Source organism: Stereum hirsutum, assembly GCF_000264905.1.
Source record: "Stereum hirsutum FP-91666 SS1 unplaced genomic scaffold STEHIscaffold_2, whole genome shotgun sequence".
Lineage (NCBI taxonomy): Eukaryota > Fungi > Basidiomycota > Agaricomycetes > Russulales > Stereaceae > Stereum > Stereum hirsutum.
Genome location: NW_006763132.1, coordinates 502,583 through 523,482, shown reverse-complemented (window position 1 = coordinate 523,482; position 20,900 = coordinate 502,583). Strand labels below are relative to the sequence as shown.

The 20,900-nt window shown below is 51.6% G+C and overlaps 7 protein-coding genes and 1 non-coding gene across 8 annotated transcripts; 5 read left to right on the top strand and 3 right to left on the bottom strand.

Annotated features, from left to right (window-relative positions):
- Positions 1 to 1,035: 1,035 nt before the first annotated feature.
- On the bottom strand, positions 1,036 to 2,772 carry STEHIDRAFT_165235 (uncharacterized protein; the record flags this gene model as incomplete). Its single annotated transcript, XM_007299562.1, has 3 exons — positions 1,036 to 1,673; positions 1,857 to 1,982; positions 2,110 to 2,772. 3 exons carry the CDS (start codon positions 2,770 to 2,772, stop codon positions 1,500 to 1,502), a joined length of 963 nt encoding a protein of 320 aa, XP_007299624.1. The 3' UTR covers positions 1,036 to 1,499.
- A 741-nt stretch (positions 2,773 to 3,513) lies between these two features.
- On the bottom strand, positions 3,514 to 3,587 carry STEHIDRAFT_t29. Its single transcript has one exon. It is a non-coding gene; the product is annotated as a tRNA-Cys (tRNA).
- Positions 3,588 to 3,692: 105 nt separating this feature from the next.
- STEHIDRAFT_90545 (AAA-domain-containing protein) lies at positions 3,693 to 7,858 on the top strand (the record flags this gene model as incomplete). Its single annotated transcript, XM_007299436.1, has 11 exons — positions 3,693 to 3,829; positions 3,914 to 4,072; positions 4,145 to 4,505; positions 4,663 to 4,764; positions 5,217 to 5,334; positions 5,759 to 5,906; positions 6,050 to 6,230; positions 6,309 to 6,818; positions 6,903 to 7,022; positions 7,097 to 7,322; positions 7,398 to 7,858. Exons 2-11 carry the CDS (start codon positions 3,942 to 3,944, stop codon positions 7,856 to 7,858), a joined length of 2,358 nt encoding a protein of 785 aa, XP_007299498.1. The 5' UTR covers positions 3,693 to 3,829; positions 3,914 to 3,941.
- A 253-nt stretch (positions 7,859 to 8,111) lies between these two features.
- On the bottom strand, positions 8,112 to 9,779 carry STEHIDRAFT_127806 (protein phosphatase methylesterase; the record flags this gene model as incomplete). The annotated part of the gene is made up of 8 exons (XM_007299561.1): positions 8,112 to 8,207; positions 8,286 to 8,446; positions 8,580 to 8,728; positions 8,785 to 8,875; positions 8,940 to 9,045; positions 9,105 to 9,226; positions 9,289 to 9,563; positions 9,634 to 9,779. The coding sequence occupies 8 exons, from the start codon at positions 9,777 to 9,779 to the stop codon at positions 8,112 to 8,114; spliced, it is 1,146 nt and encodes a 381-aa protein (XP_007299623.1).
- Positions 9,780 to 10,419: 640 nt separating this feature from the next.
- STEHIDRAFT_165232 (uncharacterized protein) lies at positions 10,420 to 11,755 on the top strand. The gene is made up of 4 exons (XM_007299560.1): positions 10,420 to 10,632; positions 10,708 to 10,959; positions 11,018 to 11,143; positions 11,246 to 11,755. The coding sequence occupies exons 1-4, from the start codon at positions 10,546 to 10,548 to the stop codon at positions 11,399 to 11,401; spliced, it is 621 nt and encodes a 206-aa protein (XP_007299622.1). The 5' UTR covers positions 10,420 to 10,545; the 3' UTR covers positions 11,402 to 11,755.
- A 353-nt stretch (positions 11,756 to 12,108) lies between these two features.
- Positions 12,109 to 13,068, top strand: STEHIDRAFT_165231 (uncharacterized protein; the record flags this gene model as incomplete). The annotated part of the gene is made up of 2 exons (XM_007299559.1): positions 12,109 to 12,404; positions 12,460 to 13,068. The coding sequence occupies exons 1-2, from the start codon at positions 12,186 to 12,188 to the stop codon at positions 13,066 to 13,068; spliced, it is 828 nt and encodes a 275-aa protein (XP_007299621.1). The 5' UTR covers positions 12,109 to 12,185.
- Positions 13,069 to 13,833: 765 nt separating this feature from the next.
- Positions 13,834 to 16,549, top strand: STEHIDRAFT_144280 (FAD/NAD-P-binding domain-containing protein; the record flags this gene model as incomplete). Its single annotated transcript, XM_007299558.1, has 15 exons — positions 13,834 to 13,917; positions 13,976 to 14,118; positions 14,213 to 14,341; positions 14,405 to 14,550; positions 14,608 to 14,709; positions 14,772 to 14,933; positions 14,991 to 15,127; positions 15,182 to 15,267; positions 15,321 to 15,470; positions 15,527 to 15,617; positions 15,680 to 15,712; positions 15,772 to 15,838; positions 15,891 to 16,061; positions 16,122 to 16,224; positions 16,309 to 16,549. The coding sequence occupies 15 exons, from the start codon at positions 13,834 to 13,836 to the stop codon at positions 16,445 to 16,447; spliced, it is 1,743 nt and encodes a 580-aa protein (XP_007299620.1). The 3' UTR covers positions 16,448 to 16,549.
- A 168-nt stretch (positions 16,550 to 16,717) lies between these two features.
- On the top strand, positions 16,718 to 20,897 carry STEHIDRAFT_117981 (uncharacterized protein). Its single transcript, XM_007299557.1, has 21 exons — positions 16,718 to 16,847; positions 16,945 to 17,096; positions 17,170 to 17,216; positions 17,273 to 17,317; positions 17,397 to 17,426; positions 17,485 to 17,702; positions 17,776 to 17,854; positions 17,920 to 18,270; positions 18,327 to 18,362; positions 18,390 to 18,393; positions 18,561 to 18,589; positions 18,650 to 18,781; positions 18,838 to 18,935; positions 18,993 to 19,059; positions 19,126 to 19,191; positions 19,245 to 19,537; positions 19,599 to 19,688; positions 19,750 to 19,822; positions 19,881 to 20,293; positions 20,351 to 20,494; positions 20,557 to 20,897. The coding sequence occupies exons 1-21, from the start codon at positions 16,818 to 16,820 to the stop codon at positions 20,854 to 20,856; spliced, it is 2,697 nt and encodes an 898-aa protein (XP_007299619.1). The 5' UTR covers positions 16,718 to 16,817; the 3' UTR covers positions 20,857 to 20,897.
- Positions 20,898 to 20,900: the final 3 nt, after the last annotated feature.

Below are 20,900 nucleotides of genomic sequence, written 5' to 3'. Positions count from 1 at the left end.
AGTAAGCATTCGCGCTCCGACGCGAAATACAACGGAGCAAAGCGAAGACACCGGCACGGCGGCACGACACGAGGCCGAGAAATTTGAGTTCAAATTCAGCATTGCCACTTCAACTGGGCACAAACCGGCAGTGGCGGACTCATCGATCGATTGATCCCGTCCGTATCCGAACCCGAAATGGAGAGAACAAAGAGCGTGCTTTGTTCGGTATCAGAATCTTCCGTGTGCCATAACTTACCAGAGAATCAAGTAGCTCATCCTCGTGTCTATGGCATTGCACTGTGCCAACAAAACAAAGCACTATCAATGCCATGATTCCCAAGGGGATATGGACAGCTTTTGACACTGACGTCAGAAGCGGTCAAGCCACGGTACTCATCAGTGATACCCAAGGAAGGAACAACGTCGTTAACAAAGAGCAGCGATGAACGTTTGCATGCGATAATTATCGTGCCGGCGATGGCATGAAGTGCCACCAGAGTCCAGGCAGGCCGATTTGGATGAGAACATTCGGTGATGGCACGACTGCAGTGCCATGTCCATCCATGAAGATTGTATGTACATGAACGTACGGCGACTACAAAACTCGGAGAGTCAAGACTCAAAACGCACTGACGCACCGATTGATCAATTTAAGGAGAGCTGCCGTGTGAGTCGAGACCAGGACTCGGAGAGCGCTATGGCAACTTCAGCGCCAGCATGACCCACCTTGAAGTTGGTGAGTAACTTATTTATGCAGGGCGCAACAAGTTGGCCAAAAAATCTTACATTTCGCTCTCCGTGTAGATTCCGGGTCGACCTTCAAGTTGTATAACTTCAAACTGAGGACTCCATCAGTAAAGGAACACTACCTCCGAACATGCGGAAGACGAAGATACGAGGAAAGACCTGGTTCGGACGTACCGAAAGGAAGTCACTGCGAGCTCACCCGTTGGAGTTGACTCACCGGCAGAGATTCGGAGGAGTAAAATGAGCAGTTATCCACAAAAAGAGAGATGGAGAAAAGGGAAAGAAATATAGACGCCATGGCCAACAGAACGACTAAACATCGAACGGATTATAATTAACACAGGACGTAGGTATAAGCACAAACTGGTCCGGGTGTCGGCACGAGCGAAGAATAGATACAGCGATACGACAATACAGCAGTGTACTCGTACGAGCAGGGGTCATACAAGAGGGGTGTGTGAGTGTGTGGGAGGACATATGGAGTACGGGGTACGGTACAAAAGAATGTGGATGCACAACAGGCAGGAGTAAGGATACAGATGAGTGGGGTGTGAGCGTCAGCGCCAATTAAAGGAGGCGAGAATCCAAAGAAAAAAAAGTCAAGTCAAGTTCAAACGCAAAATCCAAACCAGCAAAATCCAAAACACAACAAAACGACACCACCTGGGCGTCCATCCAATGATCCATCGACGAAATGGGGGGCGCGGGAGAGGACCACGCACACACTCCTCACATCCCTTCCTCTGGGGCAAGCTCTGCGGACATACCCCTCACGCACCCAACCTCACCTCAACCCAAAATACCCTCCCATCCCTCGACCACAACCTACTAATAAACAGATCTTCAAGACGTATGCCCGGGTCGCGACGCGGCCCTGTGTAAGAGGAACGGACGAGGCGGAAGTCGGGGAGGGTTGGGTCTGGGGAGGGGGAGAGGGGGGAGGTCTGTGTGGGGGATCGTTCGTTCGTTCGGTTGTTAGCACGGGCGGGAGTGGCGAGGTAGGTGTCGGGGCGGAAGGGCGGGGCGGAATGGGGGAGGTAGATTTATGGTAAAGGGAGGGCGAAGGATGGAGGACGGGTAGAGGGAGAGCAAAGCGGGGAATGGAATGGAGGGAATACAGAACGCACAGTAAGCATCTCCCGAAACTCCTGCGCGACGACATACGCGATCATCCTCGCCGTATACGATTCGCCGCGTTCGTTCCTTACTGGAATGTCGAAGGGCTCGGAGGGGAATGTGCCGGGTGCGGGCCACTATTGTTCATCGCAGAAGGTTTCGTCAGACGTAGAGTGAGGAGGGGGGGTGACGTCAGTGTCGGTCGAAGGCAGGTAAGAAGAGGAGGAAGAGTAGAGAGGGGCCGAGGAAGAGGGGAGAACTCACAAAACAACTCAAAACGATACTCTCATGCGGACAACACCCGAACACTTTCTCCTCTGGGTTCGCAAGGCCAGTCCAGTTAAGAGCATCGGTGATGCGGACGCCGAGTGTTTGTCCCTGCCCTTCCCCTTCCCATCCACTAGGCTCTTCGCAGTACGTCTGCCCTTCACCGTTCCATGGATCGTACTCAGTCTGTCCATTCCGCTCACCACGCACTTTCGACCTCGACCTCTCCTTCCCCCGCGAGTTGGACTTGCCACCCACCCGCCCTCTAAACTCGAGTATGAAATTCGCGTCGTCGGGGACTGCGGTTCCGGGGACTGTTATCGATGTTATGGGCTTCCGGTGTGAGGGTCTGGGTCCGTATCTTGCATGAGTGTTTGAGTGAGCGTGGGTCCCATGGGGAGGGAAGGAAGGTGAGATGGGGCTTGGGTGGCTGATATATGGGACTGGTGGAACCGGAGGAGGAGGAGTAGAAGACGAGGACGTGGACGAGGAGGGACCGGAGGGACCGGAGGGACCGGAGGAGCTCGACGTGGATGATTTGCCGCTGCGGAGGCGGAAGGAAGGGAGTGAGATACCGGGGAGGATGCCAGAGAGGGAGAGGTTGGGGAGGGAGAGGGTTGGGTGGCGGAAGGTCAAGGAGTGGTGCAGGTGCAGAGGCATTTGCTAGTTGGTGACGGTGATTGGTGATGGTTGTGGGTTGTGGGTTGTGAACAAGGCTGAAGCTTGAAGATGAAGTGTAGTGAGTAGAGTACTGAGCGCTAGCGCCCCGAGCTGAATTCGAACAGAAGAGACAAGTCAAAAGAAAGTGAGTCGTAAAGGTAAAGCCTAAAACCTTGGAGAAAGAAACGAGAAACAAGCACTGCGTCAAGCACGATGAAGAGAAACGGGTCGTCGCTAGCACAGTCAGTACTCGTGTATATATTGTATACATATACCTGCATTGTGCAAACCGCGTGGGAGGAGCGTGAACGTGGAGGGAACAATGGATGTTATTGTTATTGCCCCTTCCGGTGACAAAGCGGGCTAGAAGGATAATAGGACTCGGAGATGTGAGCTATAGATAGATAGTCATGTTCTCAACGACTGGACAGGCGTCGGGAGCTTCAAGTTGAGCGGTAGCAGTGTAGGGTAGGTAGGGTACAGGAATTACATGGATCTATAAATCGAGTTCAAGCTTGCCGTGGTGGTGCACCCGGTCCAAAGCTCGACATCGCGAGTCCTCTTTCGAAGAACAACGTCTTGATCGAGGCGTATATCGTTTCCCGAGGATATCTCGAGAGCGTATAGTATACGTGTCAAATTTTGAACAGGGCTATTAAATGATGATAGTACATATGAAGACATATGACGAAGGTACCTGAGGAAGAGAAGAAAAACAAAACGATATCTGACCGAAATTACAGACCCCAGCGTGATTTGAACACGCGACCCTGCGATCTGCAATCGCATGCTCTAAACCACTGAGCTATGGAGTCATGGCTTTCTCAGCTTCCATCCTTATCATAGCACGCCGTTTCACAGTACTCATTTACCGACGGAAAAGTTCAGGACAGTCCTCTAATTTTAACCACTACCACCTTCGACTTTTCACCTGCTCGACCGACGGCGACGCACGAAAGTCAACGGCGTACACATCTTCAGTACTACTAGCTGTTTACGAAAGAAAATAAGCCTTACATACGAGCACACAAATCAACACAGGGCCATGGAAATTTCAGTGCGTCCATTTTCACCTCCTTGCCTCACCCATCTTTCTATCCTCCTGCCCCACGCAACCACGAAACTTACAATAAACCGCCAGCTAGGGCCCAAATGCGCTCAACAGGTCCATGCAAGGTCTATGGACGACCCACCGCAAAAAGATTAACTTGAACGCACCTCCTACGCCTCCTTCACCTGCACCTGCACCTGCACCTCCTTCATCCTCCACTCCTTCGACATCCACTGCTCCTGCGTCTTCGTCTAGTGAACAGCACGCTCAAAATATGACTACGGCTGCAGAGGGAATAGCATCCACGCCTGCTCTGAACAGCAATGACTCCCGTCCTCCCAACTCGAATGGAAAACGTAAAACCCGTCCCTCCCGCACAGACGATAAAGATACCAAACGCAGTCGCACCACCACCTCCACCTCAAACGGTGTCGCCAACTCAAGCTACAACCCCAACTCCAAGCACGCAAATGAAATCCCCTCCTCCTACACCCCCCCTTCCACCCGCCTCTCCGACCTCGGCGGTCTCTCCCCCATCATCGAAAAAATGTTAGAGTTAGTCGCGATGCCGCTCTCGCATCCGGAAATTTATCTGTGGACGGGCGTGCAGCCGCCGAGGGGGGTGTTGTTGCATGGGCCGCCGGGGTGTGGGAAGACTATGTTGGCGAGGGCTATTGGGGGGGTGGGTTGCTTTCTTCTCGCGTTCATTTCATTACTCTTCCACCTACCCCCTGTCTCCACGTTTTGCGTCGATTTGTGGTTTCTTTTTTGGAGTGTTTGAGTGTTTGAATGGACAAGAGGCTGATGCTGCGATGTGATGTGATACGATGTGAAAATAGGAACTCGGCGTGCCCTTCATCCAAGTCTCGGCGCCGTCCATCGTTTCGGGCATGTCTGGCGAGTCGGAGAAGACGCTAAGGGAGACGTTCGAGGAGGCGAAGGTGTGTTTTTCTTTTCTTGCTCTTTCCTTGGTCTTTTGTCCGTCTTTCCTTCCGTCCGTCGCTCTCTCTCTTTCCTTCCTGTCCCTCTCCCCCTCGCTCTTTCCTCTCCTTGTCCCCTATTCCCTCCTCCTCACACCCCAGTCTCTCCCCTCCGTCTCTGGACTCTGCCTCCTCGAATGCTCCCTATGCATCCCAAACGCTGACCACACCCCTCCCTATCCCCGTCGCTGTCTTTTCCCACTTTTATATACTCTCTTATACACTTACCCATGTCTCTTCCTCCCCTCTCTCTCCCTCCTGCATGCCTTCCCTATGCGTCTTCAACACTGACCCCATCCTCATTCCCACTCATCCACCCTCCATTTCTTCCTCTTTATATTTTGCATTTCGATCTAACCTACCTCTCCTTCCACCTCATATATTCTCTTGTACTGCTCCCCCTCCCCCAACAGCGCGTCGCCCCCTGCCTGCTCTTCATCGACGAAATCGACGCGATCACTCCGAAGCGGGAGAGCGCGCAGCGGGAGATGGAGAGGAGGATCGTGGCGCAGTTCTTGACTTGTATGGATGGTGCGTTTTTTTTGTGTCTTTGTTTTCAGATGAGTTTTGTGTTTTTGGGGAGAGAGGGGGAGGGTGTTGCGGGAGAGGGTGGTGGTGTTGCTTCACAGCCACTCTTCGTACCCCGCGTGTTGTCCCAATTCCACATTCTGTCCCATATGTGCATACTCCTTTCGTTCCGAAAAAAGTTACTCTACTACCAACCCCACTCCTTCCTTTTGCCCCTTACCGTACACACCCCGATCCACTACCTCACATCTGCCCCATAGCCACTTCCTCTTTCACCTCACGGCCCGCACCTTAACCCTTATCTAACTCAAATCATCGGAAAAAAATGATTCCCCACGTCCTCACTCCCGTCCTCCCACCCGTCCTCCTCCCACCCGTCCTCCTACCCATCCCCACCTCCGATGCTGACCCCTCACCACCCACACAGAACTCTCCTGGGATAAAACCGAAAACAAGCCCGTAATAGTCATCGGCGCGACGAACCGGCCGGACGCGCTCGATGCGGCGTTGAGGAGAGCTGGGAGGTTCGATCATGAGATTAGTATGGGGGTGCCGGATGATGAGGGGCGGGCGCAGTGCGTTTTTCTCCTTCTTTCTTTCCCTTTTTTTCTTTGCGGCTTTCGTCTGGTTCTTTGGTTTGGGCCACGGTCCGCTTTCGTCGCCTGTCATGTTCATGCAACGAACTCCCACTGACAGTTGGATTGTATCGAACCCTCAGGATCCTTAAAGTCCTCTGCTCCAAACTGCGCCTCGAGGGTGATTTCGACTTTACGGCGTTAGCGAAAGCGACGCCGGGGTATGTAGGTGCGGATTTGACGGCGTTGACGGGCGCGGCGGGGATCATTGCTGTTAAGAGGATATTTAGGGGGATTTCGGATGGGTCGATCGTTATTCCTGAGGTTGGTGTGGAGGTGGAGGGGAAGGAAGGGGAGGGTGGTGGAGAGGATGGAGGGGATGGAGGAGATGTGGTTATGCAGGTGGATCCTTCCGAGGGGGTCACTGCTGAAGGAGTTACATCGACGACGACGAAGACGCCCAACGATAACACATCCGCCCCATTCTCCACCCTCCTCACCCTCCCCACCCTCTCCAACCTCCCCACCGCCTCCTCAATCGCCCACTTCCTCCACACGCACCCCTCCCCCCTAACCCCCCTCCAACTAACCCCCCTCCACCTCACCTCCTCCGACTTCCACCTCGCCCTCTCACAAATCCAACCCTCCTCCCTCCGCGAAGGTTTCACCACCGTCCCTAACGTATCCTGGTCCGACATCGGTGCCCTCCAGGGTATAAGAAGTGAATTGCATATGGCGGTGGTGCAGCCGATTAGGAGGCCGGAGGTGTTTAGGAGGGTGGGGATTGAGGCGCCGTGTGGGGTGTTGATGTGGGGACCGCCCGGGTGTGGGAAGACGTTGCTTGCGAAGGCGGTGGCGAGTGAGAGTGGAGCGAATTTTGTGAGCGTGAAGGGGCCGGAGTTGTTGAATAAGGTGCGTTGTTTTGTTATACACTATGTCCTTTTGAAGGGAATGAGGACGGTGTGCTGATCCTTGATGTGCGGTGTGCGTGTGTAGTATGTTGGTGAGAGCGAGAGGGCGGTGAGACAGGTGTTTTCGAGGGCGCGCGCGTCGGCGCCTTGTATTATCTTTTTCGACGAGCTGGACGCGCTCGTTCCTCGTCGGGACGACAGCCTCGTAAGTCTTCATCTTACCTCCGTGAGCTTTTACACCACACTGACACCTCTCCTCTCCGTTCCCTCCAACGCCAGTCCGAATCCTCAGCCCGAGTCGTCAACACCCTCCTCACCGAACTCGACGGCCTCGACTCCCGCCGGGGCGTCTTCGTCCTCGCGGCCACAAACCGGCCCGACATGATCGATCCAGCGATGTGCAGACCGGGAAGGCTCGATAAGCTGCTTTATGTGGATTTACCGGGGGCGGAGGAGAGGGTGGAGATTGTGAGGACTATGTTGAGGAAGGTTCCGTTGCGTTCTGGTGGAGCTCAGGGTGGTGGTGAGGTAGGAGGGCAGCAGGTTGAGGGTGGACAGGGAGGAGAGGGTGGGAGGGAAGAGACGCAGAGGGAGGTGGAGAGGGTGATTAGGGAGAGAGGGGAGGGGTATAGTGGGGCTGATTTGGCAGCGGTGGTTAGGGAGGCTGGCGTCCTCGCGCTTCGGAAAACCCTGGGCACACTCGCGATGATGGAGAGCGGCGGAGCGACTTCCGCTTCTGCCATGCACACCGACACGGGGGCAGCAAAGGAGAAGCAAGAGGAGGAGGATGTGGACGTGCAGGTGGGCGTGGAAGAGTTCGTGCAGGCGATGGAGAAGGTGCCACCGAGTGTGAGCAGGGCGCAGAGGAGGAAGTATGAGGCGCTTAGGGCGAAGTTTGCAGGGATGCCGGTGGGTGGGGCGAGGGGGAAGGCGAAGGCTGTGACGAGCGGTATTGATCTCGATGTGGAGGATGAGGATGAGCAGGAGGGGAAGGGGAAGGAGGTGGGGATGGATGTGGGGGGTCAGGGCGTTGCTGCTTAATGCCACTAAAATACGTGCAGTTTGATGCTGTACCGGTATAGATGAACGCGTAGATGTTGTGCGTTGTTTACTCTGGCGCATGCCCCTTCGAAAATGAAAGTACAATACATATGTCTTGTTACGCGTAGTTCGCTTTACACATACATCTCGTTCCTATAACACAACTGTAGCCTCCTTGGTCTCCGAATGTCCCTTTTTTCGTGCGATAGTTTTCTACCAAGTCGTCGAAACATTCCATCCCCGTCATCTAAAGTTACAACTCGCCCACTTTCTTCACCCCAGGGGCGACGACCCTCTCGTTCCTCCTCCAAAAGTCTACCAGGATCTCCGCCAGTTTCGGGGGATCGTCCTGCAAAGAACATATATCCGCGTCAGTTCGATCGTGGACAACTACTTAGACATGAGCATATCCGCCCGGAACACACACCTCATGGAGCATATGTCCCGTCCCGGGCACGACGACCATCTGGAACTTGCCCTGCATCTGTCCGATCATGAGTTCTTTGTCGAGCCGGTCTGTCCCTGCGAGGACTAGAAGACGTGCTGTGCGGGCTGCGAGGAACGAGGCGGAGAGGCCGGTGAACCAGCCTGTGGGTTCGGGTCGGGATTATCACCGGCATGCACGGCGCCACACAACATAACATTCAAGGTACAAAAAACGGAAATGAGCGATCTGACGCATCGCACATCGGCGAGAGGCTGGAGGAGAGAAGGGGCTCACTCTCCCAGTAGGGACCGGTGGTGCCTAATGGTGTACGCCACGTGAAAGGATGTGTACGGAGTTTGGCAGGGTTGGAGGGGGCGGGAATGATCAGTGACGGGACGTGGATGCGAGCGGAGGTGGGGTTGCGGATTTGGTTGGCTCGGACACTGGGGATGTGAACATAAGTGGCTACGAATAGCGGCGAGCAGAGAATGTGGCGTACTGCCAATCTATGGCGTCTTCGACGCTGTCGAAGCTATCGGGGCGCGAGTTTAGGATCATGGGCATGTGCGGGAGTGCCTCGATGGCGGAGCCTGGATGTCAATATGCCAGAAAGTCAACTAAGTTTTTTATGACAGAAAGATTAGGATCGTGTACCTTCGACGACATCTAGGACCGCAACACCCCCTACTCGATACTTGCGTTCGAGTAGCCGTGGGCATGCGCGCACAATGACAGCGCCGCCCATGCTATGACCGACGAGCTGTACGGTCGCCCAAATCTTCAGACGCCGTGGCGAGTGACATGCTAGGACGGGCTTACCAACAAAGTGGGTGCAATGGCTGGGTCAGGAAATACAGCTTGAATTAGGTTGAAGAAATCTGAGACCAAAACATCGATCGAAAGATCGTCGTCGGACGATCCCTCAGTAGGCATCGTTTTCCCTACATAAACACCACCAATAAGAACCTAGACACATCGAGCTGTGATTTTCGCAACGGCTCACCATGACGTCGACCATCAACGGACAAGACGCCACACTCTCCGCCACTCATCTGCGTCACCTCCTTCGCGAAGCAGGCGAAGGTCAGGCCAGAAAATCCAGCACCATGATGGCACACCATGACGGTGCCAGTCTCATCCGCTGTGACCTTCGGAGGCGTGTAGTATATTCGCACATCAAGTTTCGAGGCGGGCACGGCGACCTGCAGTGCCTGGGAGAAGTACTCCGCCGCAGACAAAGGAGTCAATTCCGGATTGGGTGTCCGGCGAGGTTTGGCTCTAAACAAGCAGGACACAGGTGATCAGATTGCAATTTATGACTCGAAGCATGGTTCGGATCTAAAACTACCGTGGAGGACCCATAGTTGTTGTTGGAAGTGCGCCGATGGAATCCCCAGCTTCCTCTTCTTCATCGCCATCCTCTCCGAAATGAGGAGGCAATTGTGGGAGCTTGGATGCCCTTGCTTGTATAGCAGATCGATATAGATCTGACATATTGTGAAGTGTCGTTGTGCAATGGAAAGAATTACGAGATCAGAAAACAAGGGTCGTGCTTGGGTCCTGTGGGAAGAATGGAACAGAACGTTCCAGTGGCGTGGGTTCCACGTGTCGGAGTTGGTCGGGGCGCAAATGTACGGAAAACCCCAATATTATGTGGAGGCGAGATTAAAATCTGAATAAAGTCAAAAAATTGCTCTGAGTCCAGAAGAATCTGCTCTGGAGTTGATGAATAAATTTCAGGTGAACACGCAAGAGGACATACATTCTTAGGTATTTATCTTTGTTGTGTCACGTGGAGCGGGAAAATGCGGCATCACCGACACCGCTTATCATGTGCCAATCTGGTGTCAGGGCTCTTTGTTCTTCTCTGGGTTGTTCCCTTGAATTTGCGTACGCGCGTCGTATTGTTCTCCCCACATAAAGCCTCGCTCCGATCCCCTCAACCCCCCTCATCTCTTCCCTCCCCATAACACTCTACAACGACCACCACATCGCTTCCTCTGCTCCATCAACTGCCTGTCTGATCCGGCGTCACAAACGCGTTTGGTCCATATCGATCAAAGCCCCCCTTCGTCTTGTTGTGATTCGCATTGACCCCTTCGCCCTTGTTATAAGGAGACTTCGTTAGTAAAGGACGAATCGCACGCCCCTTCTTCAGTGCTCTCATCGCAAAGCGTCGTTCTCGCGAACTTCCGAGCCATCGTCTTGTCGGCGTATCAAACACCACCACTTCGGCTCTCTCTCTTGCTTTCGTATCACCATGCCTACTCACAAGCGCCACACTCGTGCTTCGACTCGTGTTGTCACTGACTTTGAAGCAAAGCTTCATGATCGTCTCCCCCATCCTGTAAGGGTTTATATTCTATTTCTCTTCGAGCTTGGTCATGCGATGCTTACTGTTACCCCCATGCATCGCCACCAGAAAATTGTCAAAGGGTTCTCACCAGCAGAATGCAGACGAGGTTTCTTTCATCAGCGGAAAGGATGCGGCATGGTCTCTCGGCCGCAGGTGCATCCGCCTTACCCGCACTTGGTGTCCGAGGTGATATTTGAGCCAGACTACGGAAGCCTTCCAGGAGTGCCTCTAGTTGAGGCCTTGTACGGACAAGGCCTAAAATCCGTGATGTTCGAGGGCAACCCACCGAAACCTGGAAACATGCACTTCGAACTCTATGTAAGCTCGCTTCGAGTCTGGAGCACGACCGCACTTACTGACACTGTCGATTTTGTAGTGGCCAGGCTTAGACGAGGATCTGGGTCACCCAGAAATACTTCCTGGCGTCTACGATCCAGTGGACACGTCACTATGGGCGCGGCTCGCGTACTGGATTGCTCTATTGTATCAAGAATTCTTTGAGGTAGGTTGACACCAGATCCCTTGGGCTCTGCAACTCTCTAGTGCCATCTGCCATCTTCCCTGAAATGATACTGATATCTGCGTCTTTCTCACGATGGTATAGGGTGAGGGCAAGATGGGCGAGACTCGTAACTCCCGCTTCCGGATACAGAATGCTCAGTGGCCGAAGGGCTACACTTTTGAGGATATACGGTTGGTCAGCATCTACTCGCTCGATGGCGTATCATGGTGGCCACATCTTGGCCTGGCGATGAAGTAGACTTGGCGAATTGGAGGGCTTCCCGTTCAGCTCAGAGTCAGCGGCTTCTCGGATTGCTTGAGGCGGTGTCTTTTCCGGGCTTACTGTTCTAGAGTGGCGCTCCTTTTGACTGTCTGAATGTTCCAGCTCTGGTTGTGATTTCTTTTCTCATCGTCTCTTCGCTGGATGTCGTTCCATCATCACGATCTCACTGACGACCTCAAAATGTACTCTTCGATTTAAATATTTCTTCACTTTTCCTGTACTTTACCATTCTCATGGTTGAGAGGGCGGCGCCGCAGCCATTGTATCTTAATGCATGGATTGAGAGTCTCCATCATCGACGTGGACCGTAGTGTTTTTGTCGTCATCATTCAGTATTTGGGCATATATGTAGCGTTTCAACACCGCGAGGTTTGCTGAGACGCCAACGTCGTACAACGCTATGAATGTGCCATACTGCTCTGCGTGATTGAATCGGCAGAAGACCTCCTGTAAAAGGCTCGGCGATCTATATTTTAAACACACTTTCGTACCGTGATTGAACAAAGATCCTCCACTCTATAACATATCGGACTCTTCGCAGCGAAATCCACATCCCTCGCCACATTTCCGCCACCTTCCTCGATAGAAGTCGGAGGCTGAATTATCCGGAATGTGCCGTGATGGTCGAGTGCCACGCATTCGATTCACTCTTGCCCACAACCATCATTCTGTGGCCCATTCATCATTCAGCCCCCTTGACTTCTTGGCAACTGCTCAGGGTTATCACTTCTCATCTAGGGTTTACATTTGGAAAGAGGCTATGTCTCTCTATAAACCATACCCGTCTAGCTCTTCGTCATCTGGGCTGCCATCACATACTACAGAGTTTGATATCTTGAAGTCATCTCATAGGTTCCTTCATGATGACACGGACGGGAAGAAAGACCTGTCCTGGAGCGACCAACTCGCTCGTAAATACTACGAAAGCCTCTTTCGCGAGTTTGCGGTCTGTGATCTGAAACACTACAAGAGTGGCAATGTGAGTTCCTCCCTCGCAAGCACCCGTTCATTCCCTGAGCATGTTAACTTTACAGTTCGCTCTTCGCTGGCGGACGGAATCAGAAGTTCTATCAGGTGCTGGGGAAAAGACCTGTGCAAATACGCGATGTCCGGACCATGAACCTAGTTCAGACCAGCTGGAGCATCCAGACGCCCCACCTTCGATACCGTTAACCACTCTCGAACTGCCGTTCGCTTATGAAGAGCAGGGAGAGACAAAGAGCGCGCTTGTGAAGGTCGTGCTTTGTGGACGGTGTGTTACGAAGCTGATGTGGAAGCGAAATAAGGAGAAGGAGAAGGAGAAGGAACGGATGGATCAGGAGAAATCTAGAGAGAGTTATGGGGGAACGAAGCGCAACATGGGCGCCGCACTCTCTAGCGCGGAGGGCAATGCGGCAGGACGGAGAAGATCGGACGGGCTGGGTAGGGTTCAAGACACTTCGCCAGGGGATAAGTCCAATCACGGGTACTTGGGTGGCGAGGAAGAAGGCGAAGCCTCTCGCTCGAAAAAACGTAGAGGGGATGAGACTGGCCGAGATGGTGGTAGACCTCGACGACGAAGCTCTCGCTCAGTATCTCCTATAAGACGAAAATCCGAAGCCCGCTCGAATCGTCATCGTCGATCGGCTTCCCCTCGGCAATGACACTCTCCTCCGCAGATATTGAGCGTGTGTAGGTCTTTTCGATGTGGATTTGTGGCGTCGTCTAGTATGTATTTCAATTTTCGCGTGCAATGGCTAAGATGTGGCGTTCCGCGGAGACCATGAAGATTGAGAAAACCTGTGATCTTGGAGCCTGCTACCCAATTGTCTTCAACTTGCCATGCTTCTACGCTTCATTTCATGGCGCTTGACTCGTACAGTCAGACTTTGCAGCGTCGCGTGTATCGATTTTAGTCGGCGTTTACGGATAGAGCGCTCGGAAACTACTTACTACACACAGTATATGACCCTCCGGCTCATGCACGGTACGTTGTGTATTTGTTTTCGTCCTATCTTCCTAATGCTGATGGTCATCTCTAGGCAGTTATTTTCGGAAGGTCGTTGTTTTCGGTGTTTCTACCATTACCCGACCCGATTGCAGGGATATGTGGTTGTTCCCCTGAGTCCTCGGGTTCCAAGGACACCTATCCGTATCTCCTGAAGTCTGTCTCCTCAGTGGCGCTGTCCCTGCATGCTCTGAATCGGTCGGCAAGGAGCTTTGACAGAATGCGGGCCTGACGAGAACTCACGAACTTGGTGCATCGTACAGAGCGCTAACGGCGGTATGTCTGTAGCGGCAGGCACAGCATAACACCCGCAGCCGTATTTATATCGGCGTCATTTCACCTTTAAAATCTCATATCTTGCCTCTCCCCAAAGCATTCGTACCATTTCATCATCATACGTGACCACAGCGACCATCCAGCGATGCCCTCTGCCGTTCCAAAGGAGATGCCGTGGCCAACCGAGAATTCCCGAGGTTACAAGATCCCCGAGCAAGTTTACGGCACAGTAAGTCTGGACATCGTATTATCGGCGATTTCGTGCTGACTCTGTCGATTTGCTTCAGCTCAAACCTATCAAGGTCATCGCAATCGGCGCCGGTATATCTGGCATCAGTCTAGCGCATGACGTTCAGGAAAACGGAGAGAATATCGACCTCACAATCTACGAGATGGGACCCTCCGTCGGTGGCACTTGGTTCTGGAATAGGTAAGTTCCTCCGCGCTTGTCCTGCAGTCATCATCGACGCACTAGCACTTCGCTCTGCCCTTTTGCCGGCTGACGTGACGTGTGCCTCCCGTAGTTATCCCGGCTGCAGGTGCGACATCCCGGCAGTGAACTATACGTTCTCCTGGTCCCCAAAAGCGGACTGGTCTGAGTTTTACGCGAGCTCTCCTGAAATATGCGAGCATTTCCAAGATGTAGTTGACAAGTATGTGTGTTTCTGTCATACATCCCTTGATGTCCGTCGCACTCGCATCTAATCGGAGTGCAGGTACGGTTTGATGAAATATATACACCTCCAGCATGAGGTTGTCAGAGCTGAATGGTTTGATGATGTCAAGAAATGGCAGATTGTCGTCAGAGGGCCGGACGGCTCTTTGTTTGACGACGAATGCGACGTATTCATCAACGGTGGAGGTTTGTGCTTCTCAATTCATTGTACGCCATAGACTTATGTCTCGTATGAATCTCCAGGAATTCTCAATACGTGGAAGTGGCCGGCCATAGAGGGTCTGCACGACTTCAAGGGCACGCTTTGTCATACAGCGCGATGGCCTAAAAATCTCGACATTACTGGTATGAACGCTTTCTTGAGAATAGCACAAATAGAAGAGCTAATGGTAGCGCCTTATGTATAGGCAAGCGCGTAGCGGTCTTAGGCTCAGGATCCTCGGGTATTCAACTTCTCGCATCCATTCAACCCAAAGCCGGACATATTCACCACTGGATACGTTCACCCACTTGGATCACGTCCGCTTTTGCTCAGCAGTACGCCGGTCCAGGGGGGCGAAACTTCTCATGTGAGAGTCCTTTTCCCCTTCGGTTTTACGGCCCTCCCTCCTGATCGATTGTTTCAGATACGGAGGACCAGAAGAATGTCTTCGCGGACGATCCGGAACATTATCTGAAGTATCGAAAGATGATTGAGTCTGAACTCAATCAACGGTTCAAGTTCGTTGTTCTTGGGACTCCGGAGCAGGAGGCCGCCCTTGCCGTACGATGGTCCATGTCATCTTCCGACAAAAACTCATTTCTTTGGGTTTTTTAGTACGCTACCAAACACATGCACGACATCCTCGACGGGAATGAGCGCCTCAAAAATGCCATTATACCGAAGACATTCAGTGTTGGATGGTTCGTACGATTGTTTACCCGCCGTATCCAGTAGTTCTGACTAGGAATGCTAGTCGTCGACCGACACCGGGCAATGGCTATCTCGAAGCGCTCCTCCAACCGAATGTCCAGGTATATACTGATATGCTGCAACGGATCACGGAGAGAGGTTTCATCGACGCCGACGGAGTTGAGCATGAAGTGGACGTCTTCATCTGTGCGACGTAGGTAGCTTCATCCTGTCTTAATGAATGATCGACGATTCCAACTTCCATTCTAGTGGTTTCGACACGTCGTACCGACCTCGCTTCCCCGTCTTTGCCAATGGCGTAAATCTTCAAGACAAATGGAGAACCTATCCTAATGATGCGGTATGCTCCTTTGACTGTTGGCTCTGTTGGCTTGATCTCGTGCTAACTTATCTACGCACTAGTATATGTCCATTGCAGTGAAAGACTTTCCGAACGTGTGTTTGAAGTTCCTGGCTTGTCCTCCCCTGGAAGCGTGCTGACTTTCTCCTTGCAGTATTTTACGTATTTTGGGCCACACGGTCCCGCAGGCCACGGCTCCACAGTACCCCTAATTGAAGCTTGTACGTCTAATCGCTGTCCCAATGTAGAATTCAACTGAATCAGTGGGCATAGACACCAAATGTTTCCTACGTGTCCTCAAGAAGATGCAGACCGAGAACATCACCACTATGTCAATACGACCACGAGCCTGTGATGATTTTAACGAGCATAGGGAACTGTACCTTAAGCGGACAGCTTGGTCCGGTAACTGCAGCTCTTGGTTCAAGCCCGGTAACAAGAACGGTTGGTCCTGATCTAGATTGTATATCATGGATGGATTGACTGACGTTTTTGGGCTTCTAGCGAGTCCAGCAATGTTCCCTGGAAATCGTATACTGATGATTGAGATGTTGAACAATTTCCGATGGGAGGATTGGGACTACGAGTATGGATATGCAGGCAACCGGTGCGTATCAAACCATGCCACTCTCTCCCGTAGTCGAAATCAATCGACTTCTATCATGTTCTATGGACTTATGTTACCTTTTAGCTTTGGATATTGGGGCAACGGCTTCACATCGCGAGAACTTGATGGACGCGATACGACTTTCTACTACGGCTTATTGAACGGGAAAGACGAACAGCCTGACTACTCGGACATACGTCCGCTGTATACATCGTCTAGTTGACCGTTCGAGCTCGTCATACATTAAGTATATGTATTAATCATGGACTTCCACCTCTGCGCTGTCTAAGACATATGGATAAATCACCGTATATTTAAGGTGTTTTTTCAGGTTAAAGCTGGATTCAGAGTTTGCACACTATGTAATCTACCTACATCTCTACCTACTTTCGGTATTCTAGGTGTAACACGAGGCTCGGCAGAGTCCGACCTCACAGGGTCGGGTTACCGTGCAACACGTACACCAATGTGGTCTTGTCTCCGCCCTTACCTGCGCCTTTTCGTAGCAGTCGTCGGATCCACAGACATATCGTTTGAAAGCCGATCAGACGTGAGCTTACCACACGAGGCATCTGCGACATCTTTCTCGAGACATGTCTGAGTTCTCCAGTGCCAGTGACTCGGTGAGCCATACTCATATAGCTTATTTCCGGTCGCCATGCAGTATTATGGTTGAAAAGCACTTGGTGTGGACAAACATGCTCACTTTTGAACTGACAGGCCAAAATCAAAACGGACCCTTCCATCAACTCCATCAATGTATGGGCTGGTACTGAAGTATCTGTACGAAACCTCCGGGAGAGGATAATCAATCTCAAGGAGCTCAAGGACGACGTCAATCGTTGTGAAGCGTGGGACAGGGATATACAGCGGTGAATAAGCTCGTGCTCTGCGAATTACACTCACATAACGTGCAGCTTGACTGATGATGGCTTCTTCCTTAAGCCTCCTCGAAACGAAGGACGACAAGTGCGTCATCGCCCTGTACGGAGGTAAGTCGCTTTTAGCGTTAAGAGTATCCAGATTATAACTAGCGTTCATCGTATAGAAACGGGTGTGGGGAAGTCGTCCCTTCTTAACGCAATTGTAGATGGTATATATCACTGGCCCCACAACTCAGCATCTCCACTTCACCGAACGTCAATAACTCATCTGACGAACCCTTCGAATAGTTGACATCGTCCCGACGAGCGCCTTCCGCGGTGAGATACCCCCCTACCGACTAGCTCACACTGCCAAGTCTCTAACACCACTTCAAAGCCTGCACATCATTTGTCACCGAAGTGTCCTATCACAAGAGGAAGGTATTCGAAGGCCAAATTGAGATGTTCACAGAGCAAGAGCTGCGCAAGGAAATCGAATACTCCAAAGGAGACCTCGAAATGGAGGACTCAGGAGACTCCCCTGCACCAGACTCCGAGACCTCAACACTGGCAAGAGGTGATCCTGAAGACGCTGCAGAGATCTCCCGTGAAAAGGTTTTGATCAAAATTTCCTGACATCACTATCATCGTCGAGGGTTTCTAAACTTTTTGTGTACTGTCTTCACAGATATCAGCACTGTATCCCGGTCTTACCCCTGAAGACTTTCTTGCGACATCGGTTGATGACTTGATTGGAATGATACCTGGTACGACCTCATCATACCCTATGTCAACGAGAGCGCACTCTATGCTGTATTGACTTCAAGTGCAGAGATGCTGCTAGGAAAGACGGTTCAGATAGAAGCTACTGAACCCGATGAGTTTACCTCCAAGCTTAAACAATACATAGACTCATCCAAGGCGCGCTCTACCATACCAGCCAAGCGCCGTGCGCCAGGATCAGATCCGTCGGAAAATATAGCACTGTGGCCTATAGTTCGCAAAGTAGCGATTAAGTGTAACTCGCGAGCGTTATCCACCGGCGCAATATTGGTTGACCTACCAGGTGTCGCTGATGCTAACCGTGCGCGCGCGAGTGTTGCAGAGAAGTATAAGGATGAGGCCACTTATGTGTGGATAGTAACCCGCATTCAACGTGCAGCCGACTCCGCATTTGTGCGAGGTGAGTGAAGCATTGAGATGTAATTTGCGGCTCATTGACTCCATCTTGTCCGCCAGACACACTTCATAGCTCTATTGGGAGGCGACTTCGAAGTAAGATACAGCTTATTCATAGTCTAGCGCAGTACTTACTACTCTTTTCTGTCCATAGTGGGTACGATCACGTTCGTCTTTGTGGTGACTCACGCTGTGCTGACCCACACATCACTCTGTTGGTATATGGTGACCAGACGGGCGGTAAGTACTTGCTTCATGAATGGGGAGAAATTACTAAATGACGTATACTTCCAGATTTCACCCCGACACTATCACCGTAATTGGTCAGTCGCATATTGGCTTTCCTTAGGATCCGTGAATTGACATCTTCTCGATTTGTTTAGCCACACAAACCGACGACGTTGGTGTTCTGTCCAACCCAAGCAGTGCGTTTGGCCTTCAAGACGATCCGGAGATTCAAGAATTAGAAGAAGAACGTCGAAAGCATACCAAAGAACTTAAAACAATGAGTTCGAGTCAATCTCTTGTACTGTCTAGCACCAATAATCTGGACTGACACCAGCGTCCACAGGGGGGAAAGCCAAGTCGGACGACCGTAAAAAAGCCCGGAGAAAGATCAAGGATATTGATGATGCCATTGCGGCAAAGTGCTCTCTTAAAAGATCTGAGGTAACACATGTGCCTACACCCATCTGATACCTGTGTAATCGCTCATACTCTTTGTAGGATTGTAAAATTCTTCTCCAAAGCCGCTTCCGCGAAGTAATCCAAACGCTTCGACCACATCACAGCCGTAAGTGACTTCAACGTTATCGGTCTACTCCGTTCATCTTGATCGACCTCCCCAACCACGTATCAGAGCTTGACAAAAATACTGAACTCGCAATATACACGGTATCTTCCAAACGCTACGAGGAATCTGGACGTAAGGACGTTAGCCCTCATATCGTAGTCCTTGTTTGACCATACTTCAAACAGACGATGATCCAGTCGAACTCCAAAGTACTGGAATCCCGCAGCTGCAACATCGTTGTCACGATTTGGTTCGAAAGCAGAACAAGGCCGCAACAATGCTCTATCTCGACGCTCTCGATTGCCTCCTTCGAGAGGTTCAGCTATCTTGCCAAAGCCACCCACCTTCAACCTTTAACGGAGATTCTGCGGCGCTCAAGGAAAGATGGGCATCATCCGGACAGGGAAATGTCACGAGTGTAGATGACGGGGTGGATGCGGATGAAAGGCCAGCTAACATCAAAGAATATCTCAACACGGTAAAATTGGAGTTGTTCACTCAAGTAGGGACGGTGTTGACCAAAATTTTAACCTCTCTAGCATTTGACGCCGATCGTCACCAAAATCACTCGTGAATTGAAGGACAACGCTGCCGCTCTGGACGAGCATGGCCGAAGAGCCGCGACTCAAGTTTGTCTAAATGAATTGACCTTGAGCTTGGGTAGTACTGATCACGTTCAACTTACAACAGGCCTCGGAAAGGGCAAAAAGCAGTCTTGAGGCCGTGATGCCGCCCAGAATTCACTGGCAGACATTCCGGGCGAGTACGTGCTGAGATTTTGTCCGACTGCGTATACAGGTGCCATGCTAAATAATCCCTAGTGCTGCGCCGCCACGGGCATTTCAAGCATATCAACGTCGACGATACTCTTCTTGCTTGCTTCCAGGAGAGGGTGGTAGATCATCTGACTGCCTCCTTCACTGAAGATCGCATCGGTCAGCGGATCAACGAAGGATTTATGACATGCATTGAAAGGCTACACGTCGAGATCATCGCATCCCTACCTTCTGACAGTCCGTTGGCGAAGAAGCTCGAAAAACGAACGGAGAACAGCAGGAAGGCGGCCTTGACCTACCTGAAAGGCCAAATCTCGCAGATGATGAACGCAGTCAAGACCGCACGAGGGGAGATCGACCGTGCATTGAAGGCTCGCATGGAAAAAGAACTGAGACCAGGATATGACGGAACTCAAGGTGACCTGTTTAGAGGACGAGGTAGTGTGCGGCGTCAGAAGGTGGGTATCACTACAATTTCGCGTTTCGTTTCACCAGCCTGAGTCATAGCTTTACAGGTCGCATTTAGTGGATATTTTGACGGCCACCGTCATGAAATCTTCGACGCTCTCGTGGATGAGATGATGAAGCGGCGCCGTGCTATAAACAGCAAGGTCATCCTAGCTCGTCTTCCAAAGCTAGTGACCTATCTCTCTAACCGGGTGAGTGAATGGCAGCTTGCTCTTGGCAGAGTGCGACACTCAAATTCCACGATCCTTCATAGGTCGATTTGATAATGTCTACCCTTTGGAAAACGGTATCCGAAGACCCCAAGATCCTTCAAGCACGCAATCAGGCTTATATGTCCTGCAGAAGAGTTCGAGGTGTCATGGAGCAATGGCGCGAGGCTCAGAAACATCGGGAGCGGATGATACGCCTAGGTGATTCGCCCTGTCTTGAGGAGGAGATGATGTTAGTCAAACAGGAGCATATAGAAGCAGGATTGGAAAGTGAGGACGAACTCGCCCTACGGTATCCGGAAGATGAACTTGACTCGGATGTCGATGAACTTGTCTCAGAGTAGCTCTTGTACTGAGGGGGAAATATCTGCATACATAAGAACATGGG

Excerpts from the sequence above, each read along its gene's own strand:
- STEHIDRAFT_165232 (XM_007299560.1), top strand. The coding sequence starts at position 10,546 with ATGCCTACTCACAAGCGCCACACTCGTGCTTCGACTCGTGTTGTCACT. Across the intron at positions 10,633-10,707 it reads ATGATCGTCTCCCCCATCCT|AAAATTGTCAAAGGGTTCTC; the intron begins GTAAGGGTTTAT and ends CATCGCCACCAG. Across the intron at positions 11,144-11,245 it reads TGTATCAAGAATTCTTTGAG|GGTGAGGGCAAGATGGGCGA; the intron begins GTAGGTTGACAC and ends ACGATGGTATAG.
- STEHIDRAFT_117981 (XM_007299557.1), top strand. The coding sequence starts at position 16,818 with ATGTCTGAGTTCTCCAGTGCCAGTGACTCG. Across the intron at positions 16,848-16,944 it reads TCTCCAGTGCCAGTGACTCG|GCCAAAATCAAAACGGACCC; the intron begins GTGAGCCATACT and ends TTGAACTGACAG. Across the intron at positions 20,495-20,556 it reads TGACCTATCTCTCTAACCGG|GTCGATTTGATAATGTCTAC; the intron begins GTGAGTGAATGG and ends GATCCTTCATAG.